General features: G+C 42.0%; 2 protein-coding genes across 2 annotated transcripts in view; one reads left to right on the top strand and one right to left on the bottom strand.

Moving 5' to 3' along the window:
* LOC106807437 (protein-associating with the carboxyl-terminal domain of ezrin-like) overlaps positions 1-11,987 on the top strand; it is a 13,899-nt gene extending 1,912 nt beyond the window's left edge. Inside the window, exons 2-11 of the mRNA XM_014809761.1 lie at positions 3,252-3,437; positions 3,760-3,930; positions 5,990-6,195; positions 6,376-6,453; positions 6,610-6,749; positions 7,095-7,294; positions 7,501-7,641; positions 7,817-8,054; positions 10,029-10,894; positions 11,154-11,987. Of these exons, the coding sequence (XP_014665247.1) occupies positions 3,252-3,437; positions 3,760-3,930; positions 5,990-6,195; positions 6,376-6,453; positions 6,610-6,749; positions 7,095-7,294; positions 7,501-7,641; positions 7,817-8,054; positions 10,029-10,894; positions 11,154-11,204 (2,277 nt within the window). The 3' untranslated portion in view covers positions 11,205-11,987. The remainder of the gene's footprint in view (positions 1-3,251; positions 3,438-3,759; positions 3,931-5,989; positions 6,196-6,375; positions 6,454-6,609; positions 6,750-7,094; positions 7,295-7,500; positions 7,642-7,816; positions 8,055-10,028; positions 10,895-11,153) is intronic.
* Positions 11,988-16,611: 4,624 nt separating this feature from the next.
* The window catches only part of LOC106807447 (60S ribosomal protein L5-like), a 10,670-nt gene continuing 8,606 nt past the window's right edge, over positions 16,612-18,675 (bottom strand). The window contains exons 6-7 of the mRNA XM_014809774.1: positions 17,496-17,767; positions 16,612-16,768 (exon numbers count right to left, since the gene is read on the bottom strand). Coding sequence (XP_014665260.1) covers positions 16,669-16,768; positions 17,496-17,767 — 372 coding nt within the window. The 3' untranslated portion in view covers positions 16,612-16,668. The remainder of the gene's footprint in view (positions 16,769-17,495; positions 17,768-18,675) is intronic.

Raw genomic sequence — 18,675 nt, 5'->3', positions numbered from 1 at the left:
AAACGACCCGTGTCGAAACACGACACGGACAGCTCCGTTGAGAGAGCGTTCAAGCAGCGACGCTAATGCGAAAGATGCGAGCTTGAGAGAAAAAGTACAATGCGTCGGCAATGCGAAACAATGCGAAATTAAACAATCAAACTCTTCTGACTGACTTCCAACTGATTCTGTTTACTTTTTGTGTTGTGAGTACTAATTCCAACCCGGAGTCACGCGTTCACACGGCTAAAAATGAAACCAGGGGACTCGAGTTCGTTTTCGGGCGCCCGAGTCGTTTTCGCACCAACTCTGGAGTGGTGTGGGGAAAACGACTCGGGTCGTTCCGACCTGACGAGTCGTTTTGCGTACGCTGAGAAAACGTCCGTTCAGTGAACCGCTCGTCCGGGACGAACATTTTGACACGGGTCCGTTTTCCGACCGAGTTCCTTCGCTCCGTTGTGAACGCGGGGTAATAGGGTCTGAGCCCCCGCAGGGTAGCTGTCGGAAACGTACCGCGTGGTAACTATTTGATATGGTTAGGAGTTAGGCGTAGGCGACTCCTAAGACTCGTTAGTGGAGTCAGGCGCTGTATGGTCCGGGCATATTACTATTAGATGAGTACCAGGGTACGTTCAGTGCAGTACCCTGGGGACATAGACCCCTCTCAGCTTTAAGATAACCTGGTAGTCGGTGCCAGATTACAGGGGAAGTGGCTGGGGTACGCGCAGCCGTCGTTTGTTGAAATCCCCCTTTTGGCGGTTTGTTTGAGCTGATGCAATTGTTTTGCGGATCTTTCGTGATGTAAAGTTTACAATTAGATGTTACTTTTCATATCTAAGGTCGGAGTTTTTCTAGTTCATCAGAAACTGCAAAATGGTGAATTTATATCTCAATGCATTGTATTCGAAGATCTGCCGGCCATCTTTGCTCATCGTTTGCTATGAAGCGAATAGACTGCGCGTACGCTCGAGCCTCGTAAATTGGGGGAAATACGGCTGCATACTCCAGGCCACTGCTATACTATTAGACAATAGCCATACCGCGGCATACTGCTTAGAGTTAATTGGGATTAGGCGCTGGCCTCGGGTTACGCACGGTTCGCAAGCATCACGGACCTAGGTCAGACGCCTACAAGGCAGGCATCAGAAATGTTCCACAAAAACCACTGTGATCTTGTATTGCCCTAGTATTCTCCTAGAGGCAATAAGCCTTCCTGGCTAAGATTAGCCATTTTATCGAATGTCTCGCCTAAGCTATACTCCATGTCAACGTGAGTCTTTGCTTGTCCACCAGGGCGCGCGTTGTCAGAAACTTCGTAAGTTTCAGCGATTCAATTGTTTAAGTCCTAAGTGATAATGTTAAAGGCATAGATATTTCCATCGATTGCCTGCAAAAGAGTTTGACGAATGCTACAGTAAGCTGGCACTTTGTGCGTAGCTTAATAAGCCTACATTTAGCCTTATACCGCCAACCCACGCGTCATTAGTTTGTCAATATCACTGCTAATTACTAAGAACATGTCTTAACTTGGAAATCCGTAACATTCGTCAATCCTGGCCGCCAACCGTAAAATTCTATTTGCCAACACAAATACAGCGATCGATTTCGGTTCGGGTGACGGCTTCAGCATGTTGCAGGCAGGATGTGAGCATCGAAATTGTTGTTTTTTGTCCCGCGTAAAATTGTTTGCCTAGTGACGGCAGTGACGGCATATACCTCATTTTAGCCTATTTATATTGCTGAATCCAGATGCTTCGTCATATCTTCATTACTTGCCCGAATCCCAAGAGCTAAAACCACTAACGTAGGCGGAATGCGCCACTCAGACGCCCAAGGATCGAAATCCACTGCACCGCGCGCCAGCATTTACGCTCCGGCAAACATTGTCCCGGTGCCATGCACTATAATCTGTATGCACACCGCGCTCGCGGTTACGCCGTCTACCGGGCCGGCACATGGCGGGTTGTAACTGTCACAAACGGATTTATTTGACGCGGATTTCCAATTGGCATATTTCTTAGTAATTAGCAGTGATATTGGACAAACTAATACGCGTTTGGCTATAAGGTAATGTACTTATTAACTACACAAGGTGCCAGTTACTGTAGCATTCGTTAAAATTGCATAATCAATGGTCGTCTTATGCCTTTAAGAGAAAAGTTAATAGCGTTGACAGAAACCTATCGTAACTAAACTTACTTAAGTGAAAACTCACGATAACAGGAACTTTATAATTTCATGTCACAAGGCTGCTGATTGGATGAGAATCGATCACAAAATTTAAATTCATACACATTTATTGTACATCACAGTAATTTATGCATATTATGATGGCTAGCCACATATAAATAATATTTGATGAAAAATTACGTGGTCATGAATTTATTCTGCACAACAAGACAAATTCTCACACTGTAACGCGAGACGCGAGAATCGTGGCAAGCGTTGCAAACCTTTAAAACAAGAGATCAAATGCCATATGTCATTTGTAAATGTATTGTTTTGTTTTATTAGCGGTAGATAATTAATGATTTTGACGTGTTTTTCAAGAAAAACACACATTTTATTCATTATTATAAAATATAATATCACTATAATTGTAATTCGTAGTGTAAATGTGTTATTTTCAACTTAATATTAAAGTTAATGGAGGGTCTAGGATCTCTTAAGTTAAGAGAAAAGTTACGAGAATTTTTAACTCTTTTAACTTTACGAAGTTTCTGTCAACGCTCTAAGAGAAAAAGTTAATGTTAAGGTTAATGTTAAGACTAATTTGTTTCTGACAACGGGCCCCAGGGAAATACAACGCCAAAACTGATTCAAAACTCCTTACACCTACATACAGCTGTAGCGATAGGGACGGCATTACTACGAGTGTGTGTTACGAGGTAAAGCGGTCATGAAACAAAGCATACGATGGGGAGATAGACGAGAGACGCGAGTAGACATGCTGGAATAAATTCACGCTCTTCTGTATATTTGTGTGTTTTCATTTATTTGTGTTCATCACGAACACAACCACACACAACAACAACAATGTAGTATTACAATGGACAGTGAGTCTTTGAGGCCTGATTGGTATCACTGCATCCATTTACATATAATATACTAGTCGAGCAATGATAATTCTGTGATAAAAGAAGCGACTATGTATTGGTTCAAAGTTCAAAGCTACCTTCTACAATACATATATCATTAGGCTGACGTGTAATTAGACTAGATGAGGCCAATGATTGCCCAATTGAATTTATAGCTGTGTTATTCTATTATAGCAACTAAAAATACTGAGGCATCCTACGATACTGAAGTTCTTCGCATCATGCCAAAACGTGGAAGGAACGTTCTTAATAACAGAGCAAGTAAAGCCTCTAAAGCTCGTACTAGACGCTCTGTCTGCTGCAGAGATATGTGCTGGACTATACAATGTCCTGGAAGCAGCCTGCTTTCTTCATGAAAGGGTACGTCATCAATTTCAATGTTTTATCACTTAGGAGACAAGGTTGTTTCATTATTATCAACACAACTTAATAATTAGACAAGATACTGATGAATTGTGAACCTTTATGTAGAGTTCGTGTGCTGTCAGGTAATAGTATGTATAACTGGCAATCATTTGTGATGGGTTGTATGCCTATGACTACGATCCATCATGCTCCAACTTGATGGACCTAAATAGCTGTTTGGAAGGATTACGTAGCTATGTGTCGTGTCTTACAGAAACTTCAGCATGTGTGTCTGGTTGGAGCTTATATAATGATGTTTTCATACATCTGCTTTCAGGGTGGAGTGTGCCACAACAACATTTCTGTGTCTTCCATATATGTTGCACAGGATGGCAGCTGGCGATTAGGTGGCGTTGAGCACCTGTGCAAATTTCAGGATGCAACTCGAGCCTTCTTGGATAAGTGTAGACCACTGAGGGATCCTATGTACATAGCACCAGAGGAAAAGGTGCATACATTCAATGATTGACTAATGCAAAAAATATTAATATGCTGTAGAGTCTGTTCCATAGAAGTTCTAGCTTCATGCTCTGTAACGTCCTCCAACGGTCCCTCAACCATTTCTGTTTCTTCCCCCGGATATTCGTTCTGCTCATTTAGTAGCTCACTGAAGTACTCCCTCCATCTGTCCATGATTTCCTTTTCTTCCACTTTTATATCTCCTCTGCTATCTTTTATATATTTTCCTCCTGTGACATCCTGTCTCCCTTTTCATCTGCTTTGCTATTTTGAATAGATCTGATTTCTGTTTTGATTTTCCTGAAATTTCCGTCCATTCTTCCCACACTGATCGATTGCGAAAAGATCAGTATGGGAAGAATGGACGGAAATGGAAAAAAGAAGCTGTACCACATTTTCGTGGATTTGGAGAAGGCATTTGATCGAGTACCAAGAGAAGTGATAAGGTGGGGGGTACCGAAAGTTTTGAATTCCCTTTACACTTTTCAGGCCTGTGCATCTTTGGTGACACCATTTGTTACACTCTATGCATAAAACTGAATTTACTCCCACTCCTCTCCCACAGCATCCACATAGCCATCTTCCTGACTGCACATGGTGCTCAGAGCCCTTTCCTGTTACCATCATCTTTGTTTTCTCCAAGTTTACTTTCATTCCTCGTCTTTCTAACCCCTCTCTCCAACTCTCAAAGGCTTCCAGTGCTTCCTGTTCAGATTCTGCCGTCAATACCAGGTCATCTGCATACGCTAACTCCCATGGAACCCCTTTTCTGTTTTCTCTAGTTGCCTCATCCATTACTACGATGAACAGTAAGGGACTTAATACCGAGCCTTGATGTACCCCTACTCCAATGTCAAACTCCTCTGATGTCCCTGCTGTCGTTCTAACCCTTGATCTGGTTCCCACATACAGTGACATAATCGCTGTTATCATCCTTTCAGGTACTTTTTTCCTTTTTAAGGACATGCCCTCTTCTGCAAGCCCAGGGAGGAAGGTGAAAGAGGACTGAGGACTACGGGAGGAAACATAGAGGAAGTTCATGAGTTTTGCTATCTGGGTGATATGGTGGACTGTGAGGTGGGTACAGAGAGAACTGTGAGAGTTAGAGTAGCGGCTGCATGGAAAAAATGGAGAGAGATGGCTAGTTTGTTAGTAAACAGAAGTATTCCGTTAAAGATCAGAGGCAATGTCTATGAAGCTTGTATAAGATCAGTTTTGTTATATGGGGTGGAAGTGTGGGCTATGACAGAAAGCGTTGAAGATGTATTGAGAAGATGTGATAGAAAGTTGCTAAGATACATAGCTGGAGTTAAATGGCAGGATAGGATAACCAGTGAAGAAGTGGCAAAGAGATGTGGTTTAAGAGAGATACAGAATAAAACTAGACAGAGAAGACTACAATGGTTTGGGCCTGTTAGAAGGGAGACGGAAGGAGGAGTACTGAGATTTGTGGAAGAATTAGAGATTCCTGGAAAAAGACCGGTTGGAAGACCAAAGAGAACATGGATAGGGACAGTGCAGAAAGATCTGAAGGACTTGAATATAGATGAAGGATCAACGCAGGACAGAGAACGGTGGAGAAGGATCATCGCAAGTCCAACCCCAGGCACGGGAAAAGATGGACTATAAACGAAGATGATGATGATGATGATATAGAGTCTGTTCCATGTTTTACATCTGGTGTAGAGGCTCAGCATGTGAACTATTCTGGTCACCATTATGGTGGCAGTGCATACATGTGTATGATGTTAACAATCAGTTGATAAATGTGCATAGTTCAGTTCAGGGTGATGAATGGGGTAAAAATAGAATATGGTATTAAAAGAAATTATTTGTTTTTATTCTAATTCAAGAATATGGATTTTGGCGGTGAGTCTTTTTGTAGATTGGAGATTTTTGAATAAGCCAGTTGTCATTATTTGGGAGTTAGATACTTTTAGTGTTGATGGGTTTGAGGTCAGTGATTATCATACAAATGATGACCGACAGTGGTACGTGATTCCATCTCTGTGTACAATACTGTGAAGTTTATCACGTTATCATTCCAGAGTGGGCATGTTCTGAATACACTGGAAAATGGCGACTCAAGAGATGTGTATGCATTCGGCGTTCTGGCCAACGTGATGTTAGACAGGTTAGGGGAGCTAGAAGATATTACTACAGCATTCCACAATCGCATCGAGAACGAGTTTCTTAATCCCGATCCTCGGCAACGACCCAAGCTGAAATCCTTAACAAATGACAGAATTTTTCGGTAAGCAGCTATTTACATGTTTTTTTGTCATGCTTTATTGTAATTGATAGCAAGGAGCTAAATATATTTAGCTCCTTGATTGATAGGAGTGTGTGCATTGTTGTTTAAATGTTCACACTGGTATCTGTTAGTCCATGATGAAATCGGTCATGCTTTTAATTACTATTTTGTTTTCTGTAGGAATGAATTCTTGGAGGTTATAAAATTTCTTTCCCAAATCACGATCAAGCGAAATGAAGAAAAGGAAGAATTTTTTAAGTAGGTGCAAGAGTGACTTTTCTACCTTGACTTAACTCCCCTGACTTACTGTATAGCACTTTCCTCAACAGACAGCAAAAGTGATAATATCATTAAACATTTTTTACTAAAAACGTATAATTGCCTCCTTTTTAGTGTCTTTTTTTTGCCGTTTAGGTGTGTCGTGAGGAAGTTATACCATCTGTCACCTGAGCTGGTGGCAGCTAGATTAGCCATACTTCTACTGACTCGCTTTGTGGTGCTCGATGCTTCTGCCGGTGAACACCTATATCTTCACCTGCTCACCCCAGGACCAGGTAATTGCCTCAACAGTGCTGTAAAGCTATATCCTATAGTGCCATCGACTTAACTCCCATAGCCATTTTTAATTCCAACACAAATTTGCCTATTTCTTTATAGTGCCATCGACTTAACTCCCATAGCCATTTTTAATTCCAACACAAATTTTCGCATGTCGTAGAGCATGGTGTCGATGGAGACACATCTTAGTGGGATTTTCTTGAATTTACCTTTTTGTTCTCGCTTCTGTTCTCATTGTTAATACGCCGATGCGTACGTGCATACGTAGGTAGGACGCTGCTGTTGCAAATGTCAGTGTATCCACTGTAGTAGGTACGACGATGCTGTTGTGTTTTGTTTAGACGAATCACGTCGTGAGTACGTCCCCGGTGCATTGAACCCCGTTCTACCGACGCACCTGTACAAGCAGTACATCATCCCGCAGCTGACGAAGATGTTTAACGTGAGAGAAACGCACGTGCGGTTGCTGCTGCTGAAGCACTTTTCCGCATACCTTGAACTCTTTCCGAGAGACATCTTGCGACAGGTTATACTCCCACAGGTAAATAAATAAGTTTTTTGCCTATTTGAACTTGGTCGAAAAACAAAGTTGTGGTGCATATATTACCTATAAATGTGATGTGATTGTTCTTAACAAGATGTGTGTGTGGATGCATTGTGCGTGCGTTTGTGCGTGCGTTCATTCACACGTGCGTGCGTGCGCGTGTATGGTGTACGTTGATGACAATTTCATACATGCATTGACAGTTGCTGCTTGGTCTGAAAGACTACAATGAGAATATTGTGGCTGCAAGTTTACGAGGCTTGGCAGACATCGTTCCTTTGGTTGGTGCTGAATCAGTCATTGGTGGCCAGCAATCTCGATATTTCTTTGAAGGACAACCAAAGGTGAGACTTGTTTGTACTGGGACCAGTTGTAGTTATAATGTAAATGTAAAGTAATGATTTATTTGCATATTTTATATTATATTATCCATGCAACCAATGAAAGTAGTCGCCTCACCTGATATTGTGAAGATTTATCGTGAAAAAAAGTGAATAAATTTAATTTAATTGTTTTTAGAAATTAGTACTTGGCTCAGCCTCACAAGACAGGAAGAAAAAATCAGATAGCATCCCCCATCTTACTGCGGTGAGTGGCGTGATCAGTTTCCATGGTAATGGCACAACATCTGTCAACAATGTCAGCAACAAGACATCGAGAAAAGCGGAGGTAGAGAAGAAGCGAGAGGAGGCAAGGAAACGCAGAGAGGAGAGGAGGCGATTGAGAGAGGAGCAGCAAAAGGCGAATGAAAATGAAGGTATTTTCGTTTGAGTAATGATATGTTACGATTTTGCAAAAATTATGCAAGGGAATCTCTTGTATCTATGCAGCAATGTTGCTGAATGCCAGAGAATTTTTAATAATCTATGTGCCAGTGGTTACTCATTTGAACAGATAGCTTGTGAAGGTCATCACAATACAGGTATACAAATTGAGTTATATAGACAATCTGTATAGTATAAGAGTCATTCAAAGAATGTGCCAAAAGTGTAATTTGTCTACACATCCTTTCTTATCAGTTTGGTGGCGATTTTCAATATTTACCCAGCAAAGTACACGATATATATGATATATCTCCATGCATTTTTTTCAGAGTATAAAGCAGTTTCTTTAGCATTACAGGTTTACATGTTCTATAGTTCTTTCTTTCTCTCTTCTTAAGAGGACTCATGCTCAGTACACACGTTAGCTATCTTTGATTATAACGTTGACAGGCATGACTGGCAGGGAAAAACAACAGGTGTTGCTGTGAGGTGCCAGCAGCCCAAATATAACCACGCAAATTGGGATATTACATATTGTGTATGCTTGTTTGTGTACATATATATCACTTTTCATCAGTTAGGAAAGCAGTATAGTGGCACTGATCTTGCAATTGCCTGGGGGAGGGAAGATAGCACTATGTGCGGTCGGAGCCAGGTCAGGGGTAGTAATGGTAAGGTCTGGTATGTGCTGAGTAGCTGACTTCATATGGTGCATATAGCACAGCATTTTACACTGGGTACATTTTTAGCTCACCTTGACATCGTCAAGATGAGCCATTGCCATGGGTCGCCGTCCGTCGTACGTCCGTCCGTCCTTCCGTCAACATTTGGCTATGGTCAACGATAACTCAGGAACCGTTTGACCCACATGTTTGAAATTGGGTATAGTTGTTACTGCTATGGGAGAGGTTAGAACTTCCTATTTTGGAGCACGCCAGTCGACGTACTTTCAAGCCACGGCAATTTTTTGGTAAAAATGGAAATTGCCATTAGTCATTTCAGGTTCAACGGATTTTGCTCATTTTTGGTATGTGAATAAATAAGTGCTGCCCCAAAACGTATTACAGGGGTTTTGATATTTAAAAGGAAATTATGCAAATTAGGTAGGTTTTGGCAATTATATAGCATATTATATAGACACGCAGATAACAGTCTGTGGTGTCACACTCGTCTGGTTCGTTTTACAAGATTTCATTGACAATATCTTTAATGCAAAATTGGTATTTCCTCTCCACTCTGCCGATAAAATGTCTATATTAGAGTAAAGTTTTACAAAACATGTCGGAACGCAGCATAATCTATTTATTTCGAACGCCATCGCTAAGAAACATCAACGCGGTTATAGCGCCATCTACCGTCACAAATTGTGATTCATTTTGGTTTATAAATTATTATTCCGATATACAGATTGCTACCGCCTAGAAAAACTCATACGAAGTAAACACTTCCATGCAACCAATTAACCTTTGACAAAAGTAGTGTTATGGGCAGGGAAACATCATTGTCACGTGGTATATAGCAGCTACGTGGAATAAGCGTATCCTCTCAATCTTACATGTTACACATCGGGAGCTCTGCTTTTAGGCAGTGCCTAAATCTGAATATTATACAAACGTTAAATGGCAATCATTTAGGTGTAACGCCATCACTCGCCCACATCTCAGACTTTCACATCTCAAACATTTATTTTCACATAAAAAATTACACATAATTATCAAGAGTATATAATGGGAGTTCTCCCATATATACTCTTTGTTTCTATAATGAACGTCGATGGTTGCTCAATTAAAACTGACTTCTTCTCACTCACTCATTTGTGTCCTTTTTTGTGGTGAGCTACAGTGTCATTGACACTTTCATTTAAAATTGCTATGAACATGTGTCCGGTCTGTAGAGGTGACAGCTGAAAGAGGTTTGACCACATTAGCTTTCTACCATAGTTGACTATTTATTGCCCCTTTTTTCAGAGAGCACAGGTGCTGAAGCAAGTGAAACAGCAGTGGCAGACAGCAATTCTACTAGTGAGTCAAGAGTCGATAGTGATACTTCAATGAAACATGAAGTAACCGATACTTGTTCTCCATCGAAGAACGACAAAGTGAATTCAAGTATCGCCCACGCATCATGCAATGATGAGGAGGAAGAAGATGAGTGGTCGGATTGGGATGCTGTGGAAGAGGGACAAATCCCTGAAAACGTGGCTTTCAGCAGCAAAGTTGATATTGACCTGGAAAGTAGGGAAGAAACGTTAAAGAGTTGTAGTGCTAGCTCGCTTTCTGAAAAGAATGGCAGTAAGGTCACACTGCTCGATCTCGCAAGAACGCAAGGACCTGTTGCTGACATTGGGAACCTTCTCCCTAAGCTCAATAAGTCTTCGTCGAAGACAGGAGCACTAAAACTAATAGGTTCCAACACAAAACCAGTGGAAAAATCTGACCAAGTCAAATCTGGGACTACTGGAAAAAACTCCTTTACATCGCGCGATCAAATAGAGAGAGCTGGAGTGAAGAACGATTTGAGCTCGTCAAAGAAAAAGACCTCGCGCACGATCGAGGCACCGAGAAGTACAGATTCAGCTCAAAATAAACTACGTGTGCCAACCGGTGGGTGCAACGTAAGTCCCAGACCGTTAGGAGCAGAATTCGATATTTTGTCCCTGGAGTTCAAGGGTTCAGTGCCAAAGCAGGACATCGATTTCTTCTCTGACATGACACCAAATATTCGTCAGAAACCGCAGATCTTAGTGAAAAGTGTCGGTGAAGAGTTCAGCACAGCTACGACCTCACCTCCATTAGGATCGAGATCCTTGTTTGCTGCACCCAATGCTGACGAGGTATTTGAAGCCATAACACAATCATGTTAGTGACAGGAAACGATTAAGGAATCACACTTGTATAACTACCGGTGTAGGGAAGTTGTTATCTTACGATATGTTCTCTGTGATTGTGATTCAAACTTGTATGAAAATCAGTGCAAGGAAGGTTTTTAAGACAATGCTGTGATATATTCTGTTTAATAATTGCACCTAGATGAAAATCGGTGCAAGGTTGTTATGCCTATAGTGTGAAATATCTTGGATTTTCTTGCTTCAGGTGTCTGGTTGGGGTGATGGTGAGGAAGACATTACATGGGATAACATCTGAAGCTATGAAGACGTGGCCACCTACACCTAATCATGAGTAATTCTCACGACTAACTGTTACAATATACTAATCGCAAAGGCTATGTTATATATCATGACAAAAATAGATCGACTAGATCCATTTTCAAATGTGGTTATGATCATCTTTATTAGAGCAGCTGTGACTTGTGAGCTAATCACATTTTTTTATTTTTACATGTGTAACCAGGTGTCCACGTTTAACAATGATTGAAGGATATATGTATACCATTATTACAGGTGTCAAAATTAAGAAATTTCCACTTTTTGGGACAAGCAGGTCTGCTGTCAGAAAAGTGTCATACATATATGCACGCACGCACGCACGCAGCTTTGCATGTGAAACATCAACGTGTTAAACTATTTTGCTAATCGTTGGACATCCCAGTATTTAAATTGTGTCAAATTTTCTTGTCATGTTTTCTTTGTATATACTGAGTAAATGCTAAGTGAATAACGTGTATGGTGCAATGAGAAAACAGGTGTTATGTATGCATAGGGTATATGGCTGTTGTTAGATTAGCTCCATCCTGTGTAGCCCTTGCTCTGAAACATGTGCTTATACAGAGCTATGGCTACACAGCTATTATTAGATGGGAATATTATTTTCAACAATGGTGACTTTATAATTCATATCCATAGGGTATACCAAGGTTTGATATCGGTAATAAAAAGTTATTAAAGAGCATTGTATTAAAACCATATGGTAGTTCACTGTATATCATTTGCCCACGAAGTTTAGATGTAATAAATTATTAATAATCTTGTTTGCCGGTTTGACAAATACCTACTTGTTCTCACCACATTCCAAAGCCAAGATTAGTTCAAGTATCCATATTAAAGTCCAGCATTATTGCTATCCTAAGCCGATGTCATGCAATGCAATTAATTGTCATTAGTTTACATACTACACTAGAAAAAGTGCAGAAAAACGATTGCAAGCAACTCAATGAATTGCTAGCCCCCTACTTTCTAAGTGATTGCAATAAGAATGAAAGTGTCAATGACACTGTAGCTCACCACAAAAAAAGGACACAAATGAGTGAGTGAGAAGAAGTCAGTTTTAATTGAGCAACCATCGACGTACATTATAGAAACGAAGAGTATATATGGGAACTCCCATTATATACTCTTGATAATTATGTGTAATTTTTTATGCAAAATGGAATTTTGCATTAAAGATATTGTCAATGAAATCTTGTAAAACGAACCAGACGAGTGAGACGCCACAGACTGTTTGTTATCTGCGTGTCTATATAGTATGCTATATAATTGCCAAACCCTACCTAACATGCATTATTTTTTTTAAATATCAAAACCCCTAGCCCTTATTCATTCACATACCAAAAATGAGCAAAATCTGTTGAACCTGAACTGACTAATGGCAATTCCCATTTTTGGCAAAAAATTGCCGTGGCTCGAAAGTACGTCGACTGGCGTGCTCCAAAATAGGACGTTCAAACCTCTGCCATAGCAGTAACAACTATACCCAATTTCAAACATGTGGGTCAAACGGTTCCTGAGTTATCGTTGACCGTAGCCAAATGTTGACGGACGGACGCACAGACGGACGGACGGACGGACGCACAGACGGACGGACGGACGGACGTACGACGACCCATGGCAATAGCTCAGCTTGACGATGTCAAGGTGAGCTAAAAATGAAAGTGTCAATGACACTAGTATAGCTCACCTTGGGTGTGATAGAAGAGGGAGATGATATTTAAAATTGTTTTGGGGATATGTTTTGGGGCCAGTCCTTATTCATTCACATACCAACAAGAGCCGCAGAGCGTCTGGGCTCATCTGAGGTCTGTTGCTACGATTATAAACGTAAAATTTCAGTCGTGCGTAGTACCACATTTGTTAGGCGCAGATATGCAGACAGCCGCAGTTGCAAACACATCATTTTAGGACACGCCCACCTATCGCAGATGGAGGGTACGGGGAGGGGTGGGGGAGGGTGAGGGAACAGGCGGCGGGGAGGGGGAAGGGGGAGGGTGGGGGGGAGGGTGCTCTAATAGCAAAAGCAGTTCACTCCTTTGTTAACAGTCAACAAATCCATGTTTAACCGCTCCTCCTTGAGGGTCAAAAGGTTATCCGACACTTACTCTTCGCATGTCAGCAGAAGGGACATTTTATGGTCTTTTCAATAAAGCGATAAAAATGCTAGAGTCACCGCTGAAACAAAAAAGTTTTTTCAATCGCTCCGTCAGACACATGTCCTCAGAAAAATGTCTAAAATCTGCCCTGTGCCCATTGACTTTGACCTGTGACTCCAATTTCGCACAGTGATGGCTTTTCCTACCATGATGCTATACACCGACTATCACGAGCCTAGGTCGAGCCGTTTGATTTGTGCCGAATTCTGGCATTTCCTCCTATACCTTAAGTTAAGGAGTGAATGTTCCCCCTTCTTTTACACCTTGACCTTTGACCTTTGACCCCCAGCCTTCGACATCCCAACTCGTTTTGACGATCCCCCCAACTACCGAATATCGTGACCGGCTACGTCGAGCGGTTAAAGATTTGTGCCCAACTGTTGACGGACGGACGCTCGGACGGACGGACGCACGGACGCACGGACGATCAAGCGATTCTACAAGCTGCATCTGACTATGTCAGATGAGCTAAAAATGAGCAAAAGCCGTTGAACCTGAACTGACTTATGGCCATTTTCATTTTTGCCAAAAAGTGGGCGTGGCTCGAAAGTAGGTCGACTGGCGTGCTCCAAAATAGAATGTTCAAATCTCTCCCATAGGAGTAACAACTGTATGCAATTTGAAACATGTTGGTCAAACGGTTCATGAGTTATCGTTGACCGAAGGCACAAACTGAAATGCATAGGGAAATTGCCAAAATTTGCCCAATTTAAAAAAATATCAAAACCCAGTGATATGTTTGGGGCCAGCCATTCATTCACATACCAACAAGTGCGCAGAGCGACAGGGCAACATCTGGTGTGTCTGGTGTTCTGCTGATAAATTGATTTGTGCATAGCAAGACGTCCTATACATACGCAAACTCCACGACAACGCATGGCGCTCTCGCTCATGGGCTCAACCTCAGGTTCCTGAGTGAGCGTAGGGGCACTGCATACAGTTTGATACATACTTCATTTCTAACCAAAAAAACAACACTTCAAACTAGTGTAATAAAATTCCAATAGAATGCGGGCCGCTATCAAAGGCATCGTTGTTGCATCGGTTAGGGTTATATCCATAGATATCATATAATAAACAACGTTGTTATGATGATATCTATGGTTATGCTGCTTATATCACACCCCTCACAGCAGCCTATCCAGAAACACCGCACCGATGCATGTATGCATGGCACATCCATTAATATATATTTCAATACTGCTTAATGCCGAGCTGGTAGAGCGGGTGGCGTTACTTCTGAAGGTCGTTAGTTCAAATCCCATCAATATTTATCTTTTTATTTTCTATCTTTATCCATTTAACTATTTTTTTTCCAATTAAATTTAACGCAAATATTTACATGATTTATTTACAACAATTTAATTTAAAAAATCTTTTTTAAATTAAATTAATTTATTAGGTTAATTTAATTTAATTAGGGTTAGGGAGTAGGGCGTAGGCTGCGGTGGTTTCTGGGATAGGACCTGCTGTGAGGGGTGTGATACAACCTCGACCCGTTGCATCGGTCAGCCAAAGCATCGCAGCAATGGCAGCTGTCGGTGTGACGACGGATTGCAAAAAGCAGGAGCGAATAATTACCATATTATACTTATACATAACGTGCGTTCTATGGTATCAGGTAATAAGGTACATTAAACCCCTTGCGAGGCACATCTGCGCTCGTTAAAAAATAGCTCAATGGTTGATACAACGAGCAGCTCGTGCAAGATTACACAATTTACAAGGTACAAGGTAGGCCAGTGATTAGTAGACCGAATAAGCTCAAGAACGACACACTTGCGTCTATATTGGGCCAAAATTATGAGAGAAATTCAGTCTGGGAAATCCGCAGCCTCACTCCTGGGTATTATTTTGAGTGCTAGTGACTGTATTCCAACTATTCATAATGTAGGGTACCGGTACACTACAGAATCTCATATATAAGTCATCTCATTATCTCCTAAGTAAGCGTTGTTCAAGTAAAAGTTATGTGTGGAATTTCACTGTAAAATGGGAGCTTTCCACAACCACAGGTACTCGCCAACGTAGTTGAGAAACAAATCAATGTTTAACCCTCCTCATGAGGGTCAAAAGGTTACTCGACACTTACTCTTCGCATGTCAGCAGAAAGTACATTTCATGGTCCTTTCAATAAAGCGATAAAAATGCTAGGTCACCGCTAAAACAAAAAAGTTTCAATCGCTCCATCAGACCATGTCCTCAAAAAATGTCTAAAATCTGCCGTGTGCCCCCATTGACCTTTGACCTCCAATTCCGGCACAGTGATGGCTTTTCCTACCATGATGCTATACACCGACTATCACGAGCCTAGGTCGAGCCCGTTTAGATTTGTGCCGCAAATATGCATTTCCTCCTTACCTTAAGTTAAGGAGGGAATGTTCCCCTTCTTTTACACCTCTTGACCTTTGACCCCAGCTTCAACATCCCAACTCGTTTTCGGATTACCCCCCACGTCCCGAATATCGTGACCGTACGTCGAGCCGTTTAGATTTGTGCCCAACTGTTGACGGACGGACGCACGCTCATGCGATTCTACAAGCTGCATCCGACTATGTCAGATGAGTTAAAAATAGGCAAAAAAAAACGTTGAACCTGAACTGACATAACCATTTCCATTTTTGCCAAAAAGTGGGCGTGGCTCGAAAGTAGGTCAACTGGCATGCTCCAAATTAGGACGTTCACATCTCTCCCATAGGAGTAACAACTGTATGCAATTTGAAACATGTGGGTCAAACGGTTCTCAAGTTATCGTTGACCGTAGCCAAATGTTGACGGACAGACGGCGGACGACGCCCCATGGCAATAGCTCATCTTGACGATGTCAAGGTGAGCTAACAAGAGGCAGTAGGGTTGCCAAATCTAGAATACCAAGTGAAATGCAAGATACTACAGTAGTAAAGTCCACGGAACACCGACAGACCTTTTATAGCTTTTTAAGTAAAATTGCCAGTGAATCGGCCAATGAACGATGCGAGCTTGTATTTTTGGGAATAACAATTGGCACAATTAACCTGCTAGATATTTAGTGACCAAATTGCCTGCAGTATAGTACAGCATGTACTATCAAAGGCATGTTTGCAAAATGACGAAATTTGACTGAAATAACATGGTGTTCCACATTTAACCATGATATTAGCACTAAAACAAATGGTAAATGAAACTCATCTCTGCCAATACGTTTCATACCTTAGAATTATCAGAACAATTACAATTAAAACAAAAAAATTCAATGCAGATGCTTTTTTATTTCTTACAAGTATTGAGTACAGGAATTCAACAATCTCAGTCGTCCGCAGATTCCTGCAGCTTTTTGATGAAGGCTGCCTTTCTCTGCTTCACACGATCCATGTATTGAGACCTTGTCAGCTTCTTCCTGTTCCACCTGCAATCACACAAAGACACACTCAATCTTTGACCAGAAAGTTTTAAAAAGGTAAACTGAATCGCTCGCTACCCTGGGGTCTTGGCTAGGAATAGCCTTGGGTGAATACCATGCTGGTGGCCGTGGGAGGGATGTGACTGTCTTCTATCCACCCCCGTAGTGGCTGTGCAGGCCTCCTCCTCACGCATGTCCAACCTTTGACCAGAGTCATGGTATGCGAGAGAGCCATTAGAAGCAGCAGGAAAGCCTGCGCACGAATCCCCGGCGACGGTGGTGTGACGAGCACACACCGACGGCATCGTAAGAACCGCGACAGACTATTGAATCAGCGAAATAAGCAGTCCACCTGAATTTTTTCCCGCGAATACACTTTTTAAACAAGAAAATATAATTCTGCGACGCAGAGGCACTGCAAGTTACAACGGAAAACGGCGGAGCGCCTTCATATGCCACGCGCCGTCACGAGTGCGTCAATACTGCGGAGGTACACTAGCGACCCAATCGAATGTGCTGACTGCAGGGAGGACCAGACTATGGGACATCGCCTGGAATGCCCCCTTATTACCACCAGAGCCCTATAGACCTGGGAGACCTCAAGGCTTTCAACCACCGTGCCAGGTCCTGTGCGCCGCAGCAGCTAGGTCGAGTGTAGTGTAGTAAGTTAGTAACCCAAGAAGAAGAAGAGCCTAGCGGCGGAAACAGCGAAAGGCCAGGATGCCGCACTCACCTCTTGACCTTCTGCGTCTCGTCGCGCGCGGGCTTCGACTTGACGACGCGGTCAGGATTCTCGCGGATGGCGCGGTGCGCGTTCTTGTACATCTCCTCGAGCGACTCGGGGCTGACTCCAGCGCTGATGAAGCGTGAGAACTGGCGCTTGTACGCTTCGTCGTCGTTCTCCTGCAGCTGGCTCATGTAGCCCTTCACGTGCTGCCCGAAGATGTGGCCGCGGTGAACCTCGGCGCTGAACGACTTCGAGTCGACGTCGTAGCCGGGGAATCGCTTTGGTCAAACGGTTCATGAGTTATCGTTGACCGAAGGCACAAACTGAAATGCATAGGGAAATTGCCAAAATTTGCCCAATTTAAAAAAAATATCAAAACCCCAGTGATATGTTTTGGGGCCAGCCATTCATTCACATACCAACAAGTGCCGCAGAGCGACAGGGCACATCTGGTGTCTGGTGTTCTGCTGATAAATTGATTTGTGCATAGCAAGACGTCCTATACATACGCAAACTCCACGACAGATGGCGCTCTCGCTCATGGGCTCAACCTCAGGTATCCTGAGTGAGCGTAGGGGCACTGCATACAGTTTGATACATACATTCATTTCTAACCCAAAAAAACAACACTTCAAACTAGTGTAATAAAATTCCAATAGATAGCGGGCCGCTATCAAAGGCATCGTTGTTGCATCGGTTAGGGTTATATCCATAGATATCATATAATAACAACGTTGTTATATGATATCTATGGTTATGCTGCTTATATCACACCCCTCACAGCAGCCTATCCCAGAAACCACCGCACCGATGCATGTATGCATGGCACATCCATAATATATAATTTCAATACTGCTTAATGGCCGAGCTGGTAGAGCGGGTGGCGTTACTTCTGAAGGTCGTTAGTTCAAATCCCATCAATTATTTATCTTTTTATTTTTCTATCTTTATCCATTTAACTATTTTTTTTCCAATTAAATTTAACGCAAATATTTACATGATTTATTTACAACAATTTAATTTTAAAAAATCAATTTTTTTTAATTAAATTAAATTTATTAGTGTTAATTTAATTTAATTAGGGTTAGGGAGTAGGGCGTAGGCTGCGGTGGTTTCTGGGATAGGCTGCTGAGGGGGGAGGTATATAAGCAGCATAACCATCGATATCATATAACAACGTTGTTAT

The sequence above is a fragment of the Priapulus caudatus genome, unplaced genomic scaffold, assembly GCF_000485595.1.
Source record: "Priapulus caudatus unplaced genomic scaffold, Priapulus_caudatus-5.0.1 Scaffold215, whole genome shotgun sequence".
Classification (NCBI taxonomy): domain Eukaryota; kingdom Metazoa; phylum Priapulida; class Priapulimorpha; order Priapulimorphida; family Priapulidae; genus Priapulus; species Priapulus caudatus.
The sequence above is the reverse complement of the archived record's forward strand: the minus strand, read 5'-3'. Positions and strand labels throughout refer to the sequence as shown.